The sequence below is a fragment of the Chanodichthys erythropterus genome, chromosome 12, assembly GCF_024489055.1.
Source record: "Chanodichthys erythropterus isolate Z2021 chromosome 12, ASM2448905v1, whole genome shotgun sequence".
Classification (NCBI taxonomy): Eukaryota; Metazoa; Chordata; class Actinopteri; order Cypriniformes; family Xenocyprididae; genus Chanodichthys; species Chanodichthys erythropterus.
This window is the reverse complement of record NC_090232.1, coordinates 44,424,609-44,445,354: the sequence shown is the minus strand read 5'-3', so window position 1 is coordinate 44,445,354 and position 20,746 is coordinate 44,424,609. Positions and strand designations below refer to the sequence as shown.

The 20,746-nt window shown below is 38.9% G+C and overlaps 1 protein-coding gene across 1 annotated transcript in view; it reads left to right on the top strand.

The window, feature by feature from the left end:
• si:ch211-133l11.10 (rho-related GTP-binding protein RhoU) overlaps positions 1-949 on the top strand; it is a 23,117-nt gene extending 22,168 nt beyond the window's left edge. The window contains exons 3-4 of the mRNA XM_067404487.1: positions 1-11; positions 314-949. The exon at positions 1-11 is cut by the window's left edge and continues 19 nt beyond it. Coding sequence (XP_067260588.1) covers positions 1-11; positions 314-790 — 488 coding nt within the window. The 3' untranslated portion in view covers positions 791-949. The remainder of the gene's footprint in view (positions 12-313) is intronic.
• Positions 950-20,746: the final 19,797 nt, after the last annotated feature.

Sequence of the window (20,746 nt, the reverse complement as noted above, 5' to 3'; positions counted from 1 at the left end):
AGCCTCTAAACGTAAGCAACAGGATGTGGCCAATGAGCGCCACCTAGTGTTAGATTTAGATCCGTGGATTCTCCTAGGATTGAGTCCTGTAGATGTTTGACTGTCACATAGATCGACTGTGATGTGTTCAGCAGCACACAGTAATAGAACTGATTGATGAAATATCCGTGTTATAATTCATCATTTTTCAGGCACATCTTCTGTTATAAATAGGAAAGCATTTGCAACTTAGGTGGTTAAAGAAAAAAAGCTACATAAAGTGGCTTTGCAATGTTTTACTTAGTTGCTCACACTGTTTTTGTCTTCTTAACAGGACGAGTTCGACCGCCTTCGTCCACTCTGTTACCGTGATGCTGACGTCTTCCTGCTCTGCTTCAGCGTGGTCCTTCCATCCTCCTTCAGGAGCGTGACGGACCGATGGGCCCCTGAGATTCAGCGCCTCTGTCCGGGCGTTCCCATCATCCTCGTGGGCACCCAGTGCGACTTGCGGGAGGACGTCCAGATGCTGATCCGACTCGCAGGCGGCCAGGAGAAACCGGTGAGCAGCGACGAGGCCCACCTGTGCGCCCGGAGCATCGGTGCCGTGACGTTCACCGAATGCTCTGCTCTGACACAGAAGAACCTGAAGGAAGTGTTCGACGGCGCCATCTTGGCGAGTATGAGGCATGCGGAGGAGGCAGCCTGGCCGAGGATTCAGACACTGAGAGAAAAAACTCCAGATAAAATCAAACAGCTCTCAGAAACATGGTGGAGGAAACTGAGTTGTGTCCAGAGCTTTGACTTTCACTGATGCAGAAGTTACGTTACAATGGTGGGTTTGAGTTGCCTTTCTTGCTGATGTCAGATGCTCACTGTATAAAATACATCCTTAAAGTCAAGATGAAATGACTCACAAACCCATTTTACTGTGATGTATTTCCAAATTAAACAGGATATTCAACGAGAAACAATGCAGGGTTGGATTAGTTCACTTCAGAATTCAAATTTCCTGATAATTTACTCACCCCCATGTCATCCAAGATGTTCATGTCTTTCTTTCTTCAGTCGAAAAGAAATTTTTGAGGAAAACATTCCAGGATTTTTCTCCATTTAGTGGATTTCAATAGTTACCAACGGGTTGAAGGTCCAAATGTCAGTTTCAGTGCAACTTCAAAGAGCTCTAAAAAGAAACGATCTGCCATTTTCTAAATAAAAAATAAAAAATAATGTACTTTTTAACCAAAAATGCTCATCTTGCACTGCTCTGTGATGCGCCACACGTTACGTAATCATGTTGGAAAGGTCATTTAGTGGACTTCAACAGTTATCAATGGGTTGAAGGTCCAAATTTCAGTTTCAGTGCAGCTTATGTCACAGCTGCACTGAAACTGAAATTTGGACCTTCAACCCATTGATAACTGTTGAAGTCCACTAAATGGAGAAAAATCCTGGAACGTTTTCCTTAAAAAACATAATTTCTTTTCAACTGAAGAAAGAAAGACATGAACATCTTGGATGACATGAGGGTGAGTAAATTATCAGGAAATTTGAATTCGCTTTAAAGGGATAGTTCACCCAAAAATGAAAATTGTCATCATTTACTCGCCCTCAAGATGATGGACCCCACTGACTTCCATAGTATTTGAGAATACAATGGAAGTAAATGGGGTCCATCAACTGTCTGGTTACAGGCGTTCTTCAAAATATCTTCTTTTGTGTTCAACAGATGAAAGAAACTCGTAAAGCTTTGGAACAACTTGAGAACGAGTAAATGATGACAGAATTCATTTTGGGGTGAACTATCACTTTAAGAAAGTAAATAGGGTCAGTTTTGATTTCATGTTGACTTGACATTTATTTTATACATCAACAAAGTGATAATTTCTGTTCAAAGGTTATGTAAAAACTTTGTTTTTTGAAGATTTCAAAGATGATAATAAAGACATAAGAGAAATTAATAAATTTATTCCATATAGATTATTGTATTTATTTACAGATAAATGTTGTAAATGCCCTTGTGGATACCAAGAACTGGATATTTGTAGACATATGTGTAATTAAATTCTATATTATTAATATTAGAGAATAGTACAAATGAAAGGAGATTATATACATTTATATTTAGTAACTCATTCAATAAGGTTATTTTGTTAACATTTGTTAATGTATTCACTAACATGAACTAACAATGAGCAATATAATTTTACAGCATTTATTAACTTTATCAACTTAAATGTTAATTTAAGTTAATAAAAATGTTCATGTTAGTTCACAGTGCATTAACTCATTTTAACAGATGCATATTTTGATCTTAAAATGTGTTAGTAAATGCTGTAGAAGTATTGTTCATCGATAGCCCTGTTAACTAATGTAGTTATCTAACAAATAAAACCTTATTGTAAAGTGTTACCATATATATATCATCAGCTGTTATCTGTGTTGTATACCTGTGACCCTGTAGTGTTGGTGTCTTTTGGCCCAGTACCCTGCATTCATTGCAGTGGATTATCTGATCCTGTGAACAGACTGAAGATCAGGACTGAAGGAGGGGATTTAATGTCAGAGTTACACCTGCTGTACTCCTGTGTAGAAGCTGATGTTTTGTTTACGACTTCATTTCTACTGTTTACTTCCTTTTGTACTCAAAATAAGAATGTTTTAAAAGATTTGGAAATGCATGTGTTTTCGAAGTACAGAAATGAAAGAGTTAACATGCTTTCGTCTTGTACATTTAAATGAGACTAGAAGTAGATTTGCGTCAATGAAAATGAACTTCGCCCGTTCAGATGGCCCTAAAGCCTTTAATCAGATCTGATTCTTTTACATCATTGTGTTACGCTTTTCCCTCGGCAATCTGGGGCTCTCGCAGCAGACGTAATTATCGCCATCACAGAATAACAATTACCTGCACAATGACACTTACTGCAGGCTTCAGGCTCTGAGTGGGTCTGAATGGAGTCAATCTGACAACTGAAATAACACAAAACCCTCTCAGCAGCGTTTACAGCCTGTAATCTCTGACTCACAGGTGTCGGCTGATGCTTGTGCGGTAATGAGATTCATATGTGGAAATATACTCAATTTGATGTTTTAAGCTACACAAGTTTAGTGCTAACCAGATATTGAGCAAATTTAACACTGCCTTCCTTCACATGCTATCAGAAATGTCCTTCTTCTGAAGTTGTGATCATGAGCTCATCGCGTTCAAGTGCTTTGTTGTCAGAAAACAGGAATCATGGAGGACACCATTTATTTGGAACATCTTATTAATACCAAATTTATATTTAGCCTCTCATTCATTGACAACCATATAAACATTTATCATGTTAGATAGCCAGTATTTGACCGAAATTCCAGAATCGCCAGCAAACTGACTATTTTCACTGTGTATAAAACACACAATATGCTTCAAATTATTATTCTTAAACTAATAAAAACTAATTAGGACCCGTCACAGCAGCACTCATTCACGCCTCCGCCATGTTTAAAGTTTTTCCGCCCAACTCGGGAACTTGGGTATCAAAGTTATCCTCAAGTTTCCCAGTGGTAAATCCAACTTAATAGGGTGTTCATGTCCAATTTTTAACTAGGAAACTTGTATTTACAATAATTCCAATAGCACATGAAGGCAGCATAAAAGCTCAGTGAAAAATAATTTTTGATGGCCCACTAATATGAATTTCAGTATGGAAGTTATATTTTACATTTTCATGCAGATTCTTTTATTTAAAGGGTTAGTTACGGAAGATGATTAGGGCCAAGCAATAGTAAAAAATAAAACCATCTCAAGATTAAAGTTGTTAAATTTCGAGAAAAAACTCGTTAAATTTCGAGAAAAAGGTCGAGATAAAATGTTGAGAATAAACTCATGAAATTATGAGAAAAAAGTTAAATTAAATTAAATTAAATTGTTAAATTACGAGAATAAATTCGTTAATTTAATGACTTTATTCTCAACATTTTATCTCGACTTTTATCTCGAAATTTAATGACATTTTTCTCATAATTTAACGAATTTGTTCTCGTAATTTAACAACTTTTTTCTCATAATTTAACGGATTTGTTCTCGTAATTTAACAGCTTTTTTCTCGTAATTTAATGACTTTATTCTCAACATTTTATCTCGACTTTTTTCTCGAAATTTAATGACATTTTTCTCATAATTTAACGAATTTGTTCTCGTAATTTAACAACTTTTTTCTCATAATTTAACGGATTTGTTCTCGTAATTTAACAACTTTTTTTCTCGTAATTTAATGACTTTATTCTCAACATTTTATCTCGACTTTTTTCTCGAAATTTAACAAGTTTTTCTTGAAATTTAACAACTTTAATCTCAAGATGGTTATATTTTTTTATTATTGCTTGGCCCTAATCCTCTTCCGTAGTTAGTTCACCCAAAAATTACATTTCTGTCATTAATTACTCACCCTCATGCCATTCCACAACCGTAAGACTTTTGTTCATCTTTGGAACTGTTGTATTTATTTTAAATAATTATAAAAAAGTTTTAAAATGAGGACATTCTATTTTGTGGATTTTTTCATTACTTTTTATAAGAACATTTTCAGTTTTACATCATGATTCATTAGGTGTCATCACCAAGCTGCTCAGTATTTCAGAAATTGTTGCATGAATACATGTAGATATATTAGCAATTAATCTCAACTAACATAAAAGTTTGTAAATATATATATATATATATATATATATATATATATATATATATATATATATATACTTTTATGTTAGACGTGATTAATCATGATTGATCACTTTCACAGCACTAATATAGATTCATTCAGTTAATATCCTGCAGATCGGCTCCTGTGCTGCAGCTGATCCTGTAATGGGTCGAGACAGAAGCCACCTGTGGGAATTAGGTGGGCAGATGGCGACTGGTTTTTCCCTCTCAGGATCTCTTGAGCTCAACCTCCACCTGCTGCAGAAATCATGCAGGAATAACATCAGTACAACAGGCCTTGAGAGCTGCTGAAATCCACCGCAGTGGACGAGGATGACAATGACACACTGAAAATAGTCTGAGTGTTTCTGATTATTCACTTATTAGCTGGTGGTGATGTTGCATATTTTTGTTTCTAAAAGCCATAATTGGGAACAATGTTTTCTTCTTAACATATTTAATACACTGTTATTGTCAATAGTGTTGAATCTAAGGCTTTGTCTCTGTAAATGTGCTGGAGCTGTTCTGGTTTCATGTGCTCCTGAAGCAGATCTGAGTATGTATGGAGCTCCACCTGTAGAGGACGCTGTTGAGTTACATCCTGAAAATCAAGTAAAGCCAAGAGGTCAAAGTCATCCAACCTGAAGCATCTTCTGTGTGTGTGGTGCTGGAATGACATTGATGGTTTCACCGCATGTGCTCATTGATAGAAACACACTTAATGTCTGAATTAGTTTCTGAAATCAATAAAATATCAATATAAATGTCTGTAGGCTGTGCATGATATTTTGCAGTTCTTTTCTCTTCACTTCATTTTTCTTAATCAGATTTGCTCAATATCTTTAAATGAGCTGTTTTTAGTGGATGACCTCAGTTCTCATCATGATTTCTGTCCGATCAAGAAAGTTCTGCGGCTCATATGATGTCATATGTCAGGTGACAGCTGTGACTGACGTGTGCTGATGAGCTCTGGTTGCAGACAGGTGCAGCAGCACTAATACACGCGGCTCCATTCAGACGGGACGGGTGAAGACTGCAGTGGTTCAGATCTGGACAGACAGAGGAGGACACATGTTCATCACATGTGGAATAATCCTGCAGGACACACTGACAGACAGGGATAAATTGGGCCGAGGCTGAGCTCCAGCACATTGGCTTGTTGATTCATCAGTTCAACTTTTGCACGTATTAGTAACCAGTTTGAATTTATTTCTGTATACAAAACCTCTTATTGAGAATTAACAGAAGTTTAGATGTCGATGTTTTTGTATAATGTTTCATTTCAGGTCACCATGATGATGGTCAGTATTTGCTTTAGTTTGGGCTCTTGACCCTTTACTTTTTAATATTAGTTTTTCACTGACTGCTTCAACTTCATTATCATCATGTAATGACCTGTTTTGTTATTCATGCTTGATAAGCAGGGCTTGACATTAACTTTTTCGTTCACCAGCCACTGTGGCTAGTGGTTTTTCCAAAGTTTCAAGGCACTCAGCATTTTCACTGGCCACAATTTTGCTGATGAGAAATTATATAATTAAAGTTGACTTTGGCATATTAAAATGACTTGATTTTGAGTCATTTTACATGATTAGCTAGATTTAAAACCCTTTTAAAATTTCAAATGCAGATTGACCACCCAAATCAAGACTAGGCCTACATGGTATATATTCCTCCTGTGAGCTAAAAAAGAAGATGGAAGTGTAAGATATTGATGACATTACAACACATATAACCCCGTGTTAAAACACACTCTGGTCTCCTCTAATAATGGTTATTGATTTTATTGAAAGTGAAAGCAATACAACAGAAAGGCAGTTTCACAGACACTCAACATCAGAATAATAGGGTGAATCAGGGCAATCTACTTCAACACTTCAGTCTAACAAATGAGATGCTTGCTAACAGATATTATCATAGAGCTGCTTGAGATGGACCATGTCATGAACACATCAGAGGTTTGGTGTCTCAGATCACCCTACTTCACATTGTGAGAAACTGAATGTTGTGATAGAAAATAATCACAATATTTCATTTTCCTTTTAAGAAATTCATATGAACATCAACAGGCAGAAATTATACATTCACAATAAAAACGATTCAATGAAATTATAGAAGCAAAAGCACAAGACTAGATAAAATCTAGTTCTTCTCACAAATCCCTTTTATTTTATCAGAGCATGGTTGATCATTCCAGTTGTTCACAGGGTCATGTGTAGGGATCAGTTCAACATTTCCATTTCCATTAGAGTCATCCGGATGACCTCTGAACCAAAACCTGAATAAAATGTGTCAGATTTTCAGTTACTCTGAACCCCACATATTCAGCAAACAAACGAGGAGCACACGCTATTTATCATAAAAGAGCAAACAATATGAATATTCACAGCACCACAACAGCAGAGTAGAGCTGAAGTATTTAAAGCAAAAGAGAGAAGACTTTATCCATACAAAGTGCTCACGGGAAGTATATATATATATATTAGTGGTGGGCATGGATTAATTTTTTTTAATCTAGATTAATCTCACTGTAATCTTGGAATTAATCTAGATTAAAATGGCTCATTTGAATTCTGCCAAAGACATTCAGAATATGTGTGCTACCCAAATAATGACTAAAAGTAATCCGCCATTTTGTCCGACAAAGCAGTCAGGAGTTAGAAGGTTAACCTCGGTGGAGTTAAACTTGAAAAATTGTGTATATTGATATTTTTCCGTGTTTGAATCAACATTGATTCAGAAGGTTGTGATAATCTACATTTTAAATGAGAATTAAAAAGACTTAAATACACAGTGGTTTTCTGCAGAGGTGCCATTTTTTTATTCCACCCACTGAAGCAATGTTAAAGTCAAAGAGATAATTATGTAATTAATTTAAGTGATAACAAGCAGAATCACCAAAGGAGAAACCCACCACCACCATGGAGATCAGTGTTTGCTTTAGTTGAGGTCTTGACCCTTGAATTTTTGATATTAGATTGCTGTTTAGAAACTGTTCTGATAAAAAAATATCTTTCTCTTAAGCATCAAGAATCAGTGTATGAATCTCAACAACGGTGACAAGCACCATATTCTGATGAACAGATCAACTCTGAACTTTGGAAAACATGCTACTAAAAAGTCTTATAAAAACAGAAAATAAATTACTATTTTAGACAATTAAGCTCATAATTTATTCATGCAGCAATGCATGATGGGAGCCATGGATGAATTTTGATTGGTGGCTCCCAGAATGCACTGCAACATGCTTTATTATTCTCACCACTGTTGAGATTCACAGACTGATTCTTGATGTCTCTGTGTCTAAATGAAATAACTTTTTTATCAGGACACCTTTTGTGAAATCCTTTGGATTATATTAAAAAAGCTGATCTTCTGCTGTAGAATCACAGTGCTACTGTAATCAATAATGTAAATCTAACTCACAGATTGGGCTCTAAATTAGTTCAGGTCAAATAATGATAACATAACCAACATCACCTGATCATCTTGTACCTTTGCAACCAAACAAAATCTAACATTAAAAAGTCAAGGGTCAAGAGCTCAACTAAAGCAAACACTCATCTCCATGATGGTGACTTTAAAATTGTGATTTTCTCCTTTGGTGATTCTGCTTGTTATCATCAGGTGTTCATCATTAATGGTCAATCATCACTCAATGAATCCCTTAATTATCTCATGAACTTTAACACTGCTTCAGTGGGTGGAACAAAAAGTATGGCAGGACTTTTACTTTCTGACCCCTGGACTATACAGCTCTGGTTTTCTGTGAGTGTTTCGTCACTTACCCTTGACTCAGTGGTGAATTATCCACACATATCATTCTGCCTTCAGTCTCAATGTCAGACAAACCAATCCACACTCTCCTTGAATGAAGATATGAGTCTCTGTGTGTGAATAAAAACAGGAATAAGTGTGATTACTCTCATTCATGAACAGATTCTCACACAAACTCACCTGCTTCTCTTCAGTGTTGATAATGACCAGATCAGCTCCTCGATCCCTGCAGTACTGCCTGCTCTCAGACCAGTTCAACTCACTGGATATAAAACAAAACCCTGGAACAGGGTTCTCTTATACACTCATTTTCCAAAACTGTACCCAGACAGCATCATAATGTGTCAACATTAACTGCATTGAATCAATATCACTTTTACACCCACAATTAATGTTGAAAAAATGTTGAAATTTCAACAAACAATCAATGAAAATAGCATTAAAAAAAGCTTTAGACAAACAGACATCAGAATCAGCATATGAATCTCAACAATGGTGACATCCTTCAAGCCGCAATGCATGCTGGGAGCCACCATAGTATACAACTCATGACTCCCAGCATGCATTGCAGCATGAAAGATGTCACCGTTGCTGAGATTCATATGCTGATTCCTGATGTCTGCTTGTCTAAAGCTTTTGTTTTCACAAATGTGCATTTTAAAAGTCTAGATTCAGAATGTCTGACCTGTAACAAGAAAATATTGTTGGTGAATATAACCTATTAAAAACAAATACATGCTTTTGGTCAGGAGAAAAATTAGTAAATGACTTTGCTTGATGATGAAAACTATATCACTCTAAGATTTTGTTTCTGGCTTTCTTTGCAACATCTGATAGTGATGGGAAACTGAGGCTTTCTGAAGCGTTTGAGGCTTTCATCAAATTTTGCCGAAAAACAGTTCATTACTCGAAGCTTTTAACACAGTGCTCATTAGCTACATCTGGTGGTCAAACTTGTTTTCTCCACCATATCTAAATCATCGCGGAGCAGATCTACGGTTTGAAAAAGCATGTGACAAAAGATTCGGAAGTCCGCGACATAGCCTACGGAATGACTGTTGTCTTGAATCAGTTCTATCTAATATAAACTAATCTCATCGCAAATTAATTTGTGACAATGAGACCACCACTCGTGTCATGTGTAACCTGATCAACGGATTCACATATTGATCAGTAATATAAAATATACAATGTTGTGATCATAACTGACATTAATAGTTAAAAAAATATTTTGGGTGAGCTGTTTAACCCTTGTTTTCTGTTCAGGGTCTCTGAGACCCCAGCAATAAAACATGATTAAATGCATTTTCCTGTTCGAAGCTTCAAACGTCATCAATCACGTGGTATTGTCATTTCGATACAAGCATCGGTACAGTGTGTGATACAATAGTGCTTTGAAAAATGCGTCGGAGCCTCGAAGCCCCGGTATCAACCGTCCCATCACTAACAACTGATGTGTTTTGGTAAGCACTGTTACAAACACCACAAACTCTCATGAAAAGCCAACTGTCAAATTGCCCAACTAAAGAAACACTGATCACCAAAATGGTGACCAGTCATTTTCAACAAAACATCAAGAGTGCAAGAATGATGTTAAATCAACATCACATTGTAACCCATTCAGTGCCATTTCCATTGATTTTTTGTTGTTGAAATTTCAACATTGATTCAACATTAATTGAGGGTGCAAAAGTGATATTGATTCAATACAGTTAATGTTGAAACAAACATTGATTCAACATTATTTCGATCAGTGATGCTATCTGGGTATGCATATAGAGGAAAGATAAAGAGAACTATAAAAAAATAAATTACAAAACAGTTGTGTATTAACATCTTTTAGATGCTTCTCTCGTCAGTTCATCACTCAGAGATGTGACTTTGCTCTCTAACTCCAGTTTCTTCTGACTCAAAGAATCAAAACTTCTCTGTAACTGACTTTTCTCAGCAGAGAGATCATTGACTCTGGTCTCCAGCTCCAGTTTCTTCTGACTCAGAGAGCTGAAGCTGTTCTTTAACTGGTCTTTTTCAACAGTGAGATCTTTGACTCTGGTCTCTAACTGCAGTTTTTTCTGACTCAAAGTGTCAGCGCTTCTCTGTAACTGACTTTTCTCAATAGTGAGATCTTTGACTCTGGTCTCCAGCTTCAGTTTCTTCTGTGTTAGATCAGTGTAATTGTCCTGTAAGCTGTTGATGGTCTGATTGAACTCTTCAACTGTGTTCTTGTAACTCTTGAACAGAGATTCTCTCTCTGCTGTGATGAAGATGATGATGACCAGCAGAAGAACACAAATGAGCCCAAGACACACTGTCATCAACACCAAACACCTACTTCCTCCTGACAAACCGAGAAAACACACAGATATCAGTGAATACCTGTCCTATTATTACAAAAAAGGAATGGAAAGGAATCAAAACGGTTCAAATCAACCTTTTAATCTTCCCTTGTCTTTAGATAATGCTGTAATGAGAGCTTTTACAGTATATTCTTTTACAAGAGAAACATTGCTACTGTAAAGAAGAACATACTGAAAATGTTTTTGTGTATACACTGATCAGGCATAACATTATGACCACCTTCCTAATATTGTGTTGGTCCCCATTTTCTGCCAAAACAGCCCTGACCCGTCGAGGCATGGACTCCTCTAGACCTCTGAAGGTGTGCTGTGGTATCTGCACCAAGATTTTAGCAGCAGATCCTATAAGTTGTGACCCAGCTAACATAATTTTGTTATAAGAACATTCTCTAAATATTCAGTGTTGTTCTGGAAATGTGAAAAACGTTTAAATGACTGCATTTTTCCCCACTTGCAATTGCTAAGAAATTGAAATGCTGTGTCAAACTCAACTAATTTAAAAAATACCATTTGCTACACTATCATTGTTAAATTTTTATTTAAAACATTGTTTTGTGTCAGTTATACACTCACAGACATCAACATTCGGCATATGAAACACAAAAAGGTAACATGCGTCATGCCAGCATACAAAACACATTCATGGTTCCCAGCACGCATTGCGACATGAATAAATTATGCAGCCAAATTATTTTTTGATTGTCACCATTGTTGAGGTTTGTATGATGAGTGCTGATGTCTAAGTGTGTCATTTTTATCTTCAAAGTAGTTTTGGACAACATTGCACAAATCAGATATTTCAGTTAATTATTGCTTTTTCACATCACTCTTAAATATCAAAAGTGAATGAAAATTGTAATAAAGCAGTTTATTAAACCACTTCAACAGCATTGTTTGTCTGTTATTAAAACAGGCATGTTGATCTTTTTTATCAATGCAGAAATGAAGAAAACACATGTAATTGCTGATAAAGAAGCAACTCTATAACAGTCAGGGGTCGAGAGCTCAACTAAAGCAACCACCAACCTCCATGATGGTGACCGCAAACGAAACATCTAAACCTGTTAATTCTCAGTAAGAGCTTCTGTAGACGTGTGACAGAAATAAAGTCAGTCTGGTTAGTAATAAGTGAAGCTGGTAATGCTGTTTGTGGAGATGTTTAATCAGATCTTCAGAGTCTTTTATCTTCAGTTCATCTAAGGCTGTGGCTGAAGAAAGTTTTAGTTTGTGTTCTTATTTCTTTCTTTCAGTGTTTGTTCACAGCAGGTGTTTGAATGATTGAAAGAATGTTTCAGGAACATCATACTAACCTTTAAATAACGTTCTACTAACATTAAGGCAACTGAACATTTTCATGTTCTTGGAATTTTTGTTAAATCGTTTGTTATATTGATAAAGCTGATCTTCTGTAGAATCACAGTGCTGCTGTAATCAATAATGTAAATCTAACTCAGAATTTGGGCTCTAAATGAGTTCCGTGATTCAGATGAAACAATGGTCATATTTTGTCTTTGCTTGTCTGGCTGTTATAATTAAAATTACAACAACCCAAACAAAATCTAACATTTAAAAGTCAAGGGTCAAGAGCACAACTAAAGCAAACACTGATATCCATGATGGTGGCTTAAAATGGTGATTTTCTCCTTTGATTCTGATTAATAACAGCAGATCACCTTCCTGACACATTTACTGTGTTCAAATCATTGACTCAATGAAAGTGTCAGAATAAACACAACAAGTGTTGTCCCTAAACTCACACACACAGATGAATTTAACACATTTTGAGTCAGTTTTAACACATCCTTTCTAAGAGTGTGTATTGCATTCATTTTAAGTGGTCAAAAATAGCACATCTATGACACAAATTGTGTGATTTATGACACATTAGTGTGTTAAATATTTTAACACATTGTCTGTGTTAAGAAGAATAACACACTGGCTGAGTTAAAAGTAACACAAAATGTGTTGTCCTAAACTAGACACACAGGTGTGTTAAGATATAACACAGGTTGTGTTGTTTTTAACACAACCTGTGTTATATCTTATCTTTACACACCTGTGTGTTAAGTCATCCACCAATGAAGAAAGAGGCACAAACTTGCTTAATGGCTTGTGGAGTGACGTAGCAGCAATGTGATTGGATGATAGTTAACACATGTTGTGTTGGACAGTGTTGTTTCTCTCTCTCTCACATTAGTGTGTTAAAGATTTTATGCTTGTATTAAGAAGAATAACACACTGGTTGAGTTAAAAGTAACACAACATGTGTTGTCCTTAAAGGTGATAGAGAGGATTTTTTCATTGACTGAGAAACCAAAGACTGTTACTGAGTTTTTGAAATGAGCGCATGCGTAAGAACAGCCCCCCTCCTTCACAGATTTCAAAGGAACGCCTCCCAAAACTCGTGCAGGAGTATTGGAACACGAGTGTGTACCACCGGCATTCGCTGTGTCGTGTTAGTGGATTCATTATGTCGGACTCACCGCAGGAAACTCATAATCTGCAGTTGTTACTCCTGTCTCCGGACAAAAACATTGCATGCAGCGCCTGTGGAGTGTGGAAAGTTACTGGAGCGCGCAGCCGCGCTCGTCTCTCACAAGGAACGTCATGGCAGTGATTGACAAGCCAGAGGGCCAATCGTTTACGCGATGATCGTTTTTAAGGCCCTACCTCGTGCACAGATGATGTATATTAATATTATTTCTTTCAGTGCACCTAATAAATAGTCTTTTATCAGTTAGGAAAGACAGTTTCAAGTAATATTGCAAAAAAGTATAAAACAAAACATCCTCTTTAGCACCTTTAACTAGATACACAGGTGTGTTAAGATGGATCAAGATGGCGCCGCGCATGGCAGCCACAGTGCTTAGCTCTTCAGTGTTTGTTCTGTTTTTGTTAGTTTTTCCTGTTTTCTGTTTTTCAAACACCATCAGCTTTACCAGGGATGAACTGCTGAACATTCGGCAGTATACACCACAAAATCTTTTACCGGATTTCGATTATTCAGACGTTTTGTTGAATGTTCTAGTCGGTGGAGCGGCAGCGCTGTTTAGACGCTTCAGGACGCGCAGACGGGGAAAGCACGCCGGCGCCCTCGTGAAGCTCAGACAGCGTGGATTAAGAACGCCGCTGCCTAGCATCCATCTGGCGAATCTCCGCTCTCTGCCCAACAAAACGGACGAACTCCTTCTGCTCTCCCGGACCAATAAGGATTTCTCGAACTCGGCTGCTCTGTGCTTCACGGAAACCTGGCTGAACGACGCCATTCCGGACAGCGTGTTAAGTCTGCCGGGCTTTCAGCTGTTTAGATCAGATCGCGACGCAGAATCAACGGGGAAATCGCGCGGCGGCGGGACGTGCTTTTACATCAACGAAAGGTGGTGTTCAGATGTAACGGTGTTAAAGAAGATGTGCTGTCCAGATCTTGAAACACTCTTCATTAACTGCAAACCGTTCTATTCGCCGCGGGAGTTTTGCTCGTTCATTCTGGTGAGCGTCTACATTCCTCCGCAAGCACACGTGAGTTCGGCTTTACAGATACTCGCTGATATGATCACAGAGAGCGAGCAACAACACCCGGACTCTGTTCTAATCATTCTCGGGGACTTTAATAAAGCGATTCTCTCACGTGAACTGCCCAATTACAGACAGCATGTTACCTGTCCCACCAGAGACAGCAATATACTCGACCATTGTTACACAGCAATAAAGGATGCATATCACTCTGTCCCACGGGCAGCTTTGGGGCTCTCTGATCACTGTTTAGTTCATCTCATACCAACCTACAGGCAGAAACTGAAATCAGCTAAACCTGTAGCAAAGACTGTAAAGAGATGGACCACCGAAACAGAGCGAGCTTTACAAGCCTGTTTTGAATGGACTGATTGGAGTGTTTTTGAAGCTGCTGCCACCGATCTGGACGAGCTCACAGAGACTGTTACATCATATATCAGTTTCTGTGAGGATCTGTGCATTCCTACAAAGACTCATTTAACTTACAACAACGACAAACCCTGGTTCACTACAAAACTCAGCCAGCTCCGTCAGGCCAAAGAAGATGCTCGCAGAAAAGGGGACAGAGTCTTGTACAAACAGGCCAAATACACACTGGAAAAGGAGATCAAAGTGGCAAAGAGGAATTATTCTGATAAACTTCAGAATCAGTTCTCTTCTAATGACACAGCTTCAGTGTGGAAAGGTCTGAAAGACATTACCAACTACAAGACACCATCCCCCAGCTCTGTGGAGAATCAACAACTGGCAGACGATCTGAATGGGTTTTATTGCAGGTTTGAAAAATCACCATTCACACCTCCAACAACCCCCCTCTCCCCCACACCTGCAATTCAGTTCAGTGAAGATGACGTGCGGCAGGTCTTCAGAAAGAACAAGAGAAGAAAGGCACCAGGCCCAGACAGCGTTTCACCAGCCTGTCTGAAAACCTGCGCTGACCAGCTGGCCCCCATCTTCACACAGATCTTCAACAGATCACTGGAGCTGTGCGAAGTCCCCTCATGCTTCAAACGCTCCACCATCATCCCCATCCCAAAGAAACCCAAAATCACTGGACTAAATGACTACAGACCTGTGGCTCTAACGTCTGTGGCCATGAAGTCATTTGAAAGACTGGTTCTGGCTTTTCTGAAGGACATCACTGGACCCTTACTGGACCCCCTGCAGTTTGCTTACCGAGCAAACAGGTCTGTGGATGATGCAGTCAATATGGGACTGCATTATGTTCTCCAGCATCTGGACAGATCAGGGACTTATGTGAGGATCCTGTTTGTGGACTTCAGCTCTGCTTTTAACACCATTGTCCCATCACTCCTCCAGCCTAAACTAACTCAGCTCTCCGTGCCCACCTCTGTCTGTCAGTGGATCACCAGCTTCCTGACAGACAGGCAGCAGCTAGTGAGGCTAGGAAAATTCTCATCCAGCACCCTCACCATCAGCACCGGCGCCCCTCAGGGCTGTGTTCTCTCCCCACTGCTCTTCTCCCTCTACACAAACGACTGCACCTCTAAAGACCCCTCTGTCAAGCTCCTGAAGTTTGCGGATGACACCACACTGATCGGCCTCATCCAGGACGGTGACGAGTCTGCTTACAGACTGGAGGTTGAACAGCTGGCTGTCTGGTGCAGTCTTAACAACCTGGAGCTCAACACGCTCAAGACAGTGGAGATGTACGTGGACTTCAGGAGAAACCCCCCTGCTCTTTCCCCACTCACCATCATGAACAGCACTGTGGCAGCAGTGGAGTCATTCAGGTTCCTGGGCACCACCATCTCCCAGGACCTGAAGTGGGACAACCACATCGAGTCCATTGTGAAAAAGGCCCAGCAGAGGTTGTACTTCCTTCGCCAGCTGAGGAAGTTCAACCTACCACAGGAGCTGCTGAAACAGTTCTACTCTGCCATCATTGAATCCATCCTCTGCACTTCAATTACCATCTGGTTCAGCTCAGCTACCAAATCTGACCTCAGAAGACTACAGAGGGTAGTCCGGTCTGCTGAGCGAATCATTGGCACAACCCTCCCCACTCTCCAAGAACTGTACTTATCCAGAGTGAGAAAAAGGGCAAAGAAGATCACTCTGGACCCCTCACATCCAGCACACTCCCTCTTTGAACTGTTGCCATCCGGTCGACGCTACAGAGCCCTGAGCACCAGAACGACCAGACACAGGAACAGTTTCTTCCCTCAAGCAATCCATCTCATGAACACTTAACAAACACGGAACACATAACACTATTACACATTATTTACTTAAAACACTTATTTATATCTCAATTTGCACACATAATTGTACATACAATTGTCTATAATATATATTGTCTTTTGCTTTTTTTTTTTTGCACTTTGTCTATCTTGTAAATTTGTATATTATTATTTTATTCTTTTTATTATGTGTCTTGTCTTGTCGCTGTCACTCTGTTGCACTGTGGAGCTTCTGTCACTAAAACAAATTCCTAGTATGTGTAAACAACATACCTGGCAATAAAGCTCTTTCTGATTCTGATTCTGATTCTGATATCTCTGGACTAAAATATTCTGTTATGCACTCTTAAAACAGATGTGTTAAAAACACACAAAACCTGTGTTATGTGACACATATAGCCTATATCAAGGCCTACACACATGCATGCACAGTTTTAACACAGCTTTAATCACCTTTTTGGTTATTTCATGACTTAATAGACGACAGAACTACAACGTTGCATGCTGGTATTTTATTTTGCGCTCTATCTAGTGAGTAATATACAGCGCACCGTATTTGCGCGTGAATGAAAAATGCGCGGCCTTGCAACCCACCAGTTGAGAAACATTGATGTAAGCTATATATAATGTTCGCCGTTCACTGTTGTTCTGCTGAAGCTCATTCGGCACCTGTATCATTTCTGCACGCGTCTGACTTGCGCCTGGAGCTGAAGTGAATTTGAAGTGCGCATCTGAAAAGTGTCCCGTTTTTTGTGGTCTTAAAGAGACGGTTCTGCATTTAAATGAATGCAATTCTTGTCAACAAAAAAAGTAGACAGAAACAGCAGTTGTGAACGGGGTGGCCAAAGGGGTGGCCAAGCTTAGGCCAAGGGTGGCCAAGGCCACCCCCTGGCTCTGTCCCTGCCTCTTTGGTCTTGGTCTCGGCTCTGACTCGACCCTCTCTGGTCTCTGTCTCGACACGGACTCAACCCTCTCTAGACTCAGTCTTGACCCGGACTCAAATGAGCTGGTCTCGACTACAACATTGGTTCTTATAACAAAACTCTGTTAGCTGGGGAGGTGGAGCCTCCATGGATTGGACTTGTTTGTTCAGCACATCCCACAGATGCTCGATTGGATTGAGATCTGGGGAATTCAGAGGCCAAGTCAACACCTCAAACTCGTTGTTGTGCTCCTCAAACCATTCCTGAACCATTTTTGCTTTGTGGCAGGATGCATTATCCTGCTGAAAGAGGCCACAGCCACCAGGGAATACCATTTCCATGAAAGGATGTACATGGTCTTCAACAATGTTTGTGGTACGTGTCAAAGTAACATCTACATGGATCCACAAGGTTTCCCAGCAGAACATTTCCCAAAGCAGCACACTGCCTCTGCCGACTTGCCTTCATCCCATAGTGCATCCTGGTGCCATCTCTGTAAACAAGCTTGCACTGGCCCTTTATGGGACCACTTAGGGCTACCAGCGCAGGGCCCCTGAGAATTTGCTCATTGGTAAAACATTGGCCTCTTAGCGGTGGTCCTGCATGGGCAGCCCTCACTTAGCCTCCAGGAATCCCTAACACTGTTTCAAACAATAAAGTTTGAGGTCATCATTATGAAGTGCACTTTATTTGGGCTCTTGACTTCTAAACTTTAATGTTTCTCTGGCTGACTTCTGACACCTTTCTATCAGAACCAGCATTAACTTCTTGAGCAGTTTGAGCTACAGTAGCTCGTCTGTTGGATCAGACCACACGGCCCAGCCTTCGCTCCCCACGTGCATCAATGAGCCTTGGCCATGACCCTTTTTTCCTGTTTCTAATATATCAACTTTGAGGACAAAATGTTCACTTTCTGCCTAATATATCCCACCCACAGGTGCCGTGATGAAGAGATGATCAGTGTTATTCGCTTCACCTGTCAGTGCTCATAATGTTATGCCTGATCGGTGTAAGTGTTAGTTACAAATTGTTCTTAGAAAAATTATTTGAAATTGTATGACACTTCCTCAGACATTAGTGACATCTTTAACAACACCATTGGTGACAACATCTCTGCTTTTAAAGTAATTTTCTACTTACTGTGCTTTTCATCTTTTCCTTCATCCTGCCTGTGATTCAGAGTTCGAGGTCCAGATGTGTTCTTAATATTTCTGCGTCCCACATTTTGATAAATAGGGTCTAATTCCATTTTTGGCTCTTATGTTGGACAGTACGTCTTCACGGATGAGCTGTGAACTTCACACTGAGTGGTGTTTTTACAATTAGTGCTAAACCTAAACAGGAAGTGATTTTATTTCACACCTGCCTTAAACAAGAATAAAAACTTACGTTGATGATGCAGGAAACAGCAGCATCTAAAAACAGTACAAACAAAACAATATTAGTTTGTGTTGTGTTTGTAGCTAAGGTGATTGAGCCACATAATAATAAAAAACAATACACAACAGTGCTTTAATTCATTTTATGATGATTTCATTAAGTTCATAATTTATTTATGAATATATATATATGTATATGAATAAATTGTTATGTTATGTATGTGAAAAAGGTGGTACTGGCCCTTTAAGCTTGCTGTTTCTCAAACATGCTCTCCACAATAGAAGAACATAAGTTAGGGATGTGTGCAATGCTGGCAATGATAATCGCCTTTTTATTATATTTTATATATTATTATTAATCCATTACACAAGCGATTTTAGTTTAACAGTTATTATTAATTATTTAGTTTCAATGAATATTAATATATACAGATCATATGTAATATAAATAGCCTATGCTGTAAATAAACTTTAAATAGGACCACATGTGACCTCACATGAGTCTCTATCACTATATATTATCAACTAAATCAACTTCACAAGTTTCACTTCCACTGATAGAGCAAGATCATTTCTTTTATTTTATTCAGTAAATAAGTTTAAATTCTTCATTTTCTCCAATCTCTTAAATATATAAAGCTTTTTCATGTATTCTGACGGAGTATTTATGTTCCAAAAGTTCTCTTCCAAATCGTCACAGCTTTCAGATTTTTTTTTGAGTATCGGTCTAAACAAGGGCGGAATTCCTTGTACAGGCACTTCTCCCGGAAAGGCACGTGTACACGTCAACCAGAGCGAGAGATCAATAGCACGCCCATCAACGCGCGTTAGGCTTTATGGAAGTCATCGACAGCACTGCACAAGTCACAGGACTTCATGAAATCAACAATGTCACCAAAGAAGTGTGTTTTTGGTTGTGAGGGAAAGATAACCTTGTTTCCCAAAGACCCTAGCGTTAAGTGGAGCTGAGAGTTTTGTTCTCACGCAATACATTGCTGTGCTCTCGACATTTGTTATTAAAATAACTATAGAAACTGGTCATTACAATAACTTTTTTATTGGTTAAAATTAATGAAGAATATCTTGTGTTTTTCCGTTGCTGCTTGAGCCCTCAGGATCGGCGCTTATGGTTTTATAAACAAGGCCCAGTTCCACGCTGGATTTACAGATCATTTGTTATCCGTGTTATATTTCATCTGCAATACCAATGTGGACTTTTATAAAGGTCGGATTGGCCATTAACTTTTTAATGCATCATTATGCATATGAGGAGTGTTCTCCACATGAAAGACCTGCTACTGCAGATCAACGTGGTACTGCATTTCCCTCCGATATGGTAGGAAATTAACTAAATGAATTGTGGTGGAGGATGTAAGATGATTGACAGGCCAGTTTACGGTGACAGGATGTGACAGAGAGCAAAGACGCAATTGTATGACGTGATAGTATGTCCCAAAGCTTGTCTACTCTTTTGCTACACACTCTTTTGTTCACAAAAAGAGTAGGCCTACATACTTTTAGGGTGTAGTGGAAGTAGGCGAATTGGGACGCAGCATAAATCTTACGCCTAGTCAAAGGTAGGTATAAAGTGAGAAGTCTTGACTTGTTTCTTGGTGAAAATAAAGCTAAATATAAACGTTGAGACAGGCTACACGATCAGCTGGCTTTCCGGTGCGAAAGAGTAATGCGAGACCGGACCAATCTGCTAGATATATATGGAGACAGAAAATTTATTAAAAGGTTTCATTTTATATTCATCAGAAAGCTGGACGTAACTAAGTCCAGCGTAGAGCTTACACCCAACCTTTTTACGTCCAGCTGGTGCAACCGGCCTGGCAGATGTTTTCCAGACTGGTGTGGACAGGTGTGATATGAAAACAGCTGCTCTTCTGGTTAATGCTCATCAGTGTCGCCCAGGATCTGCTGAGTA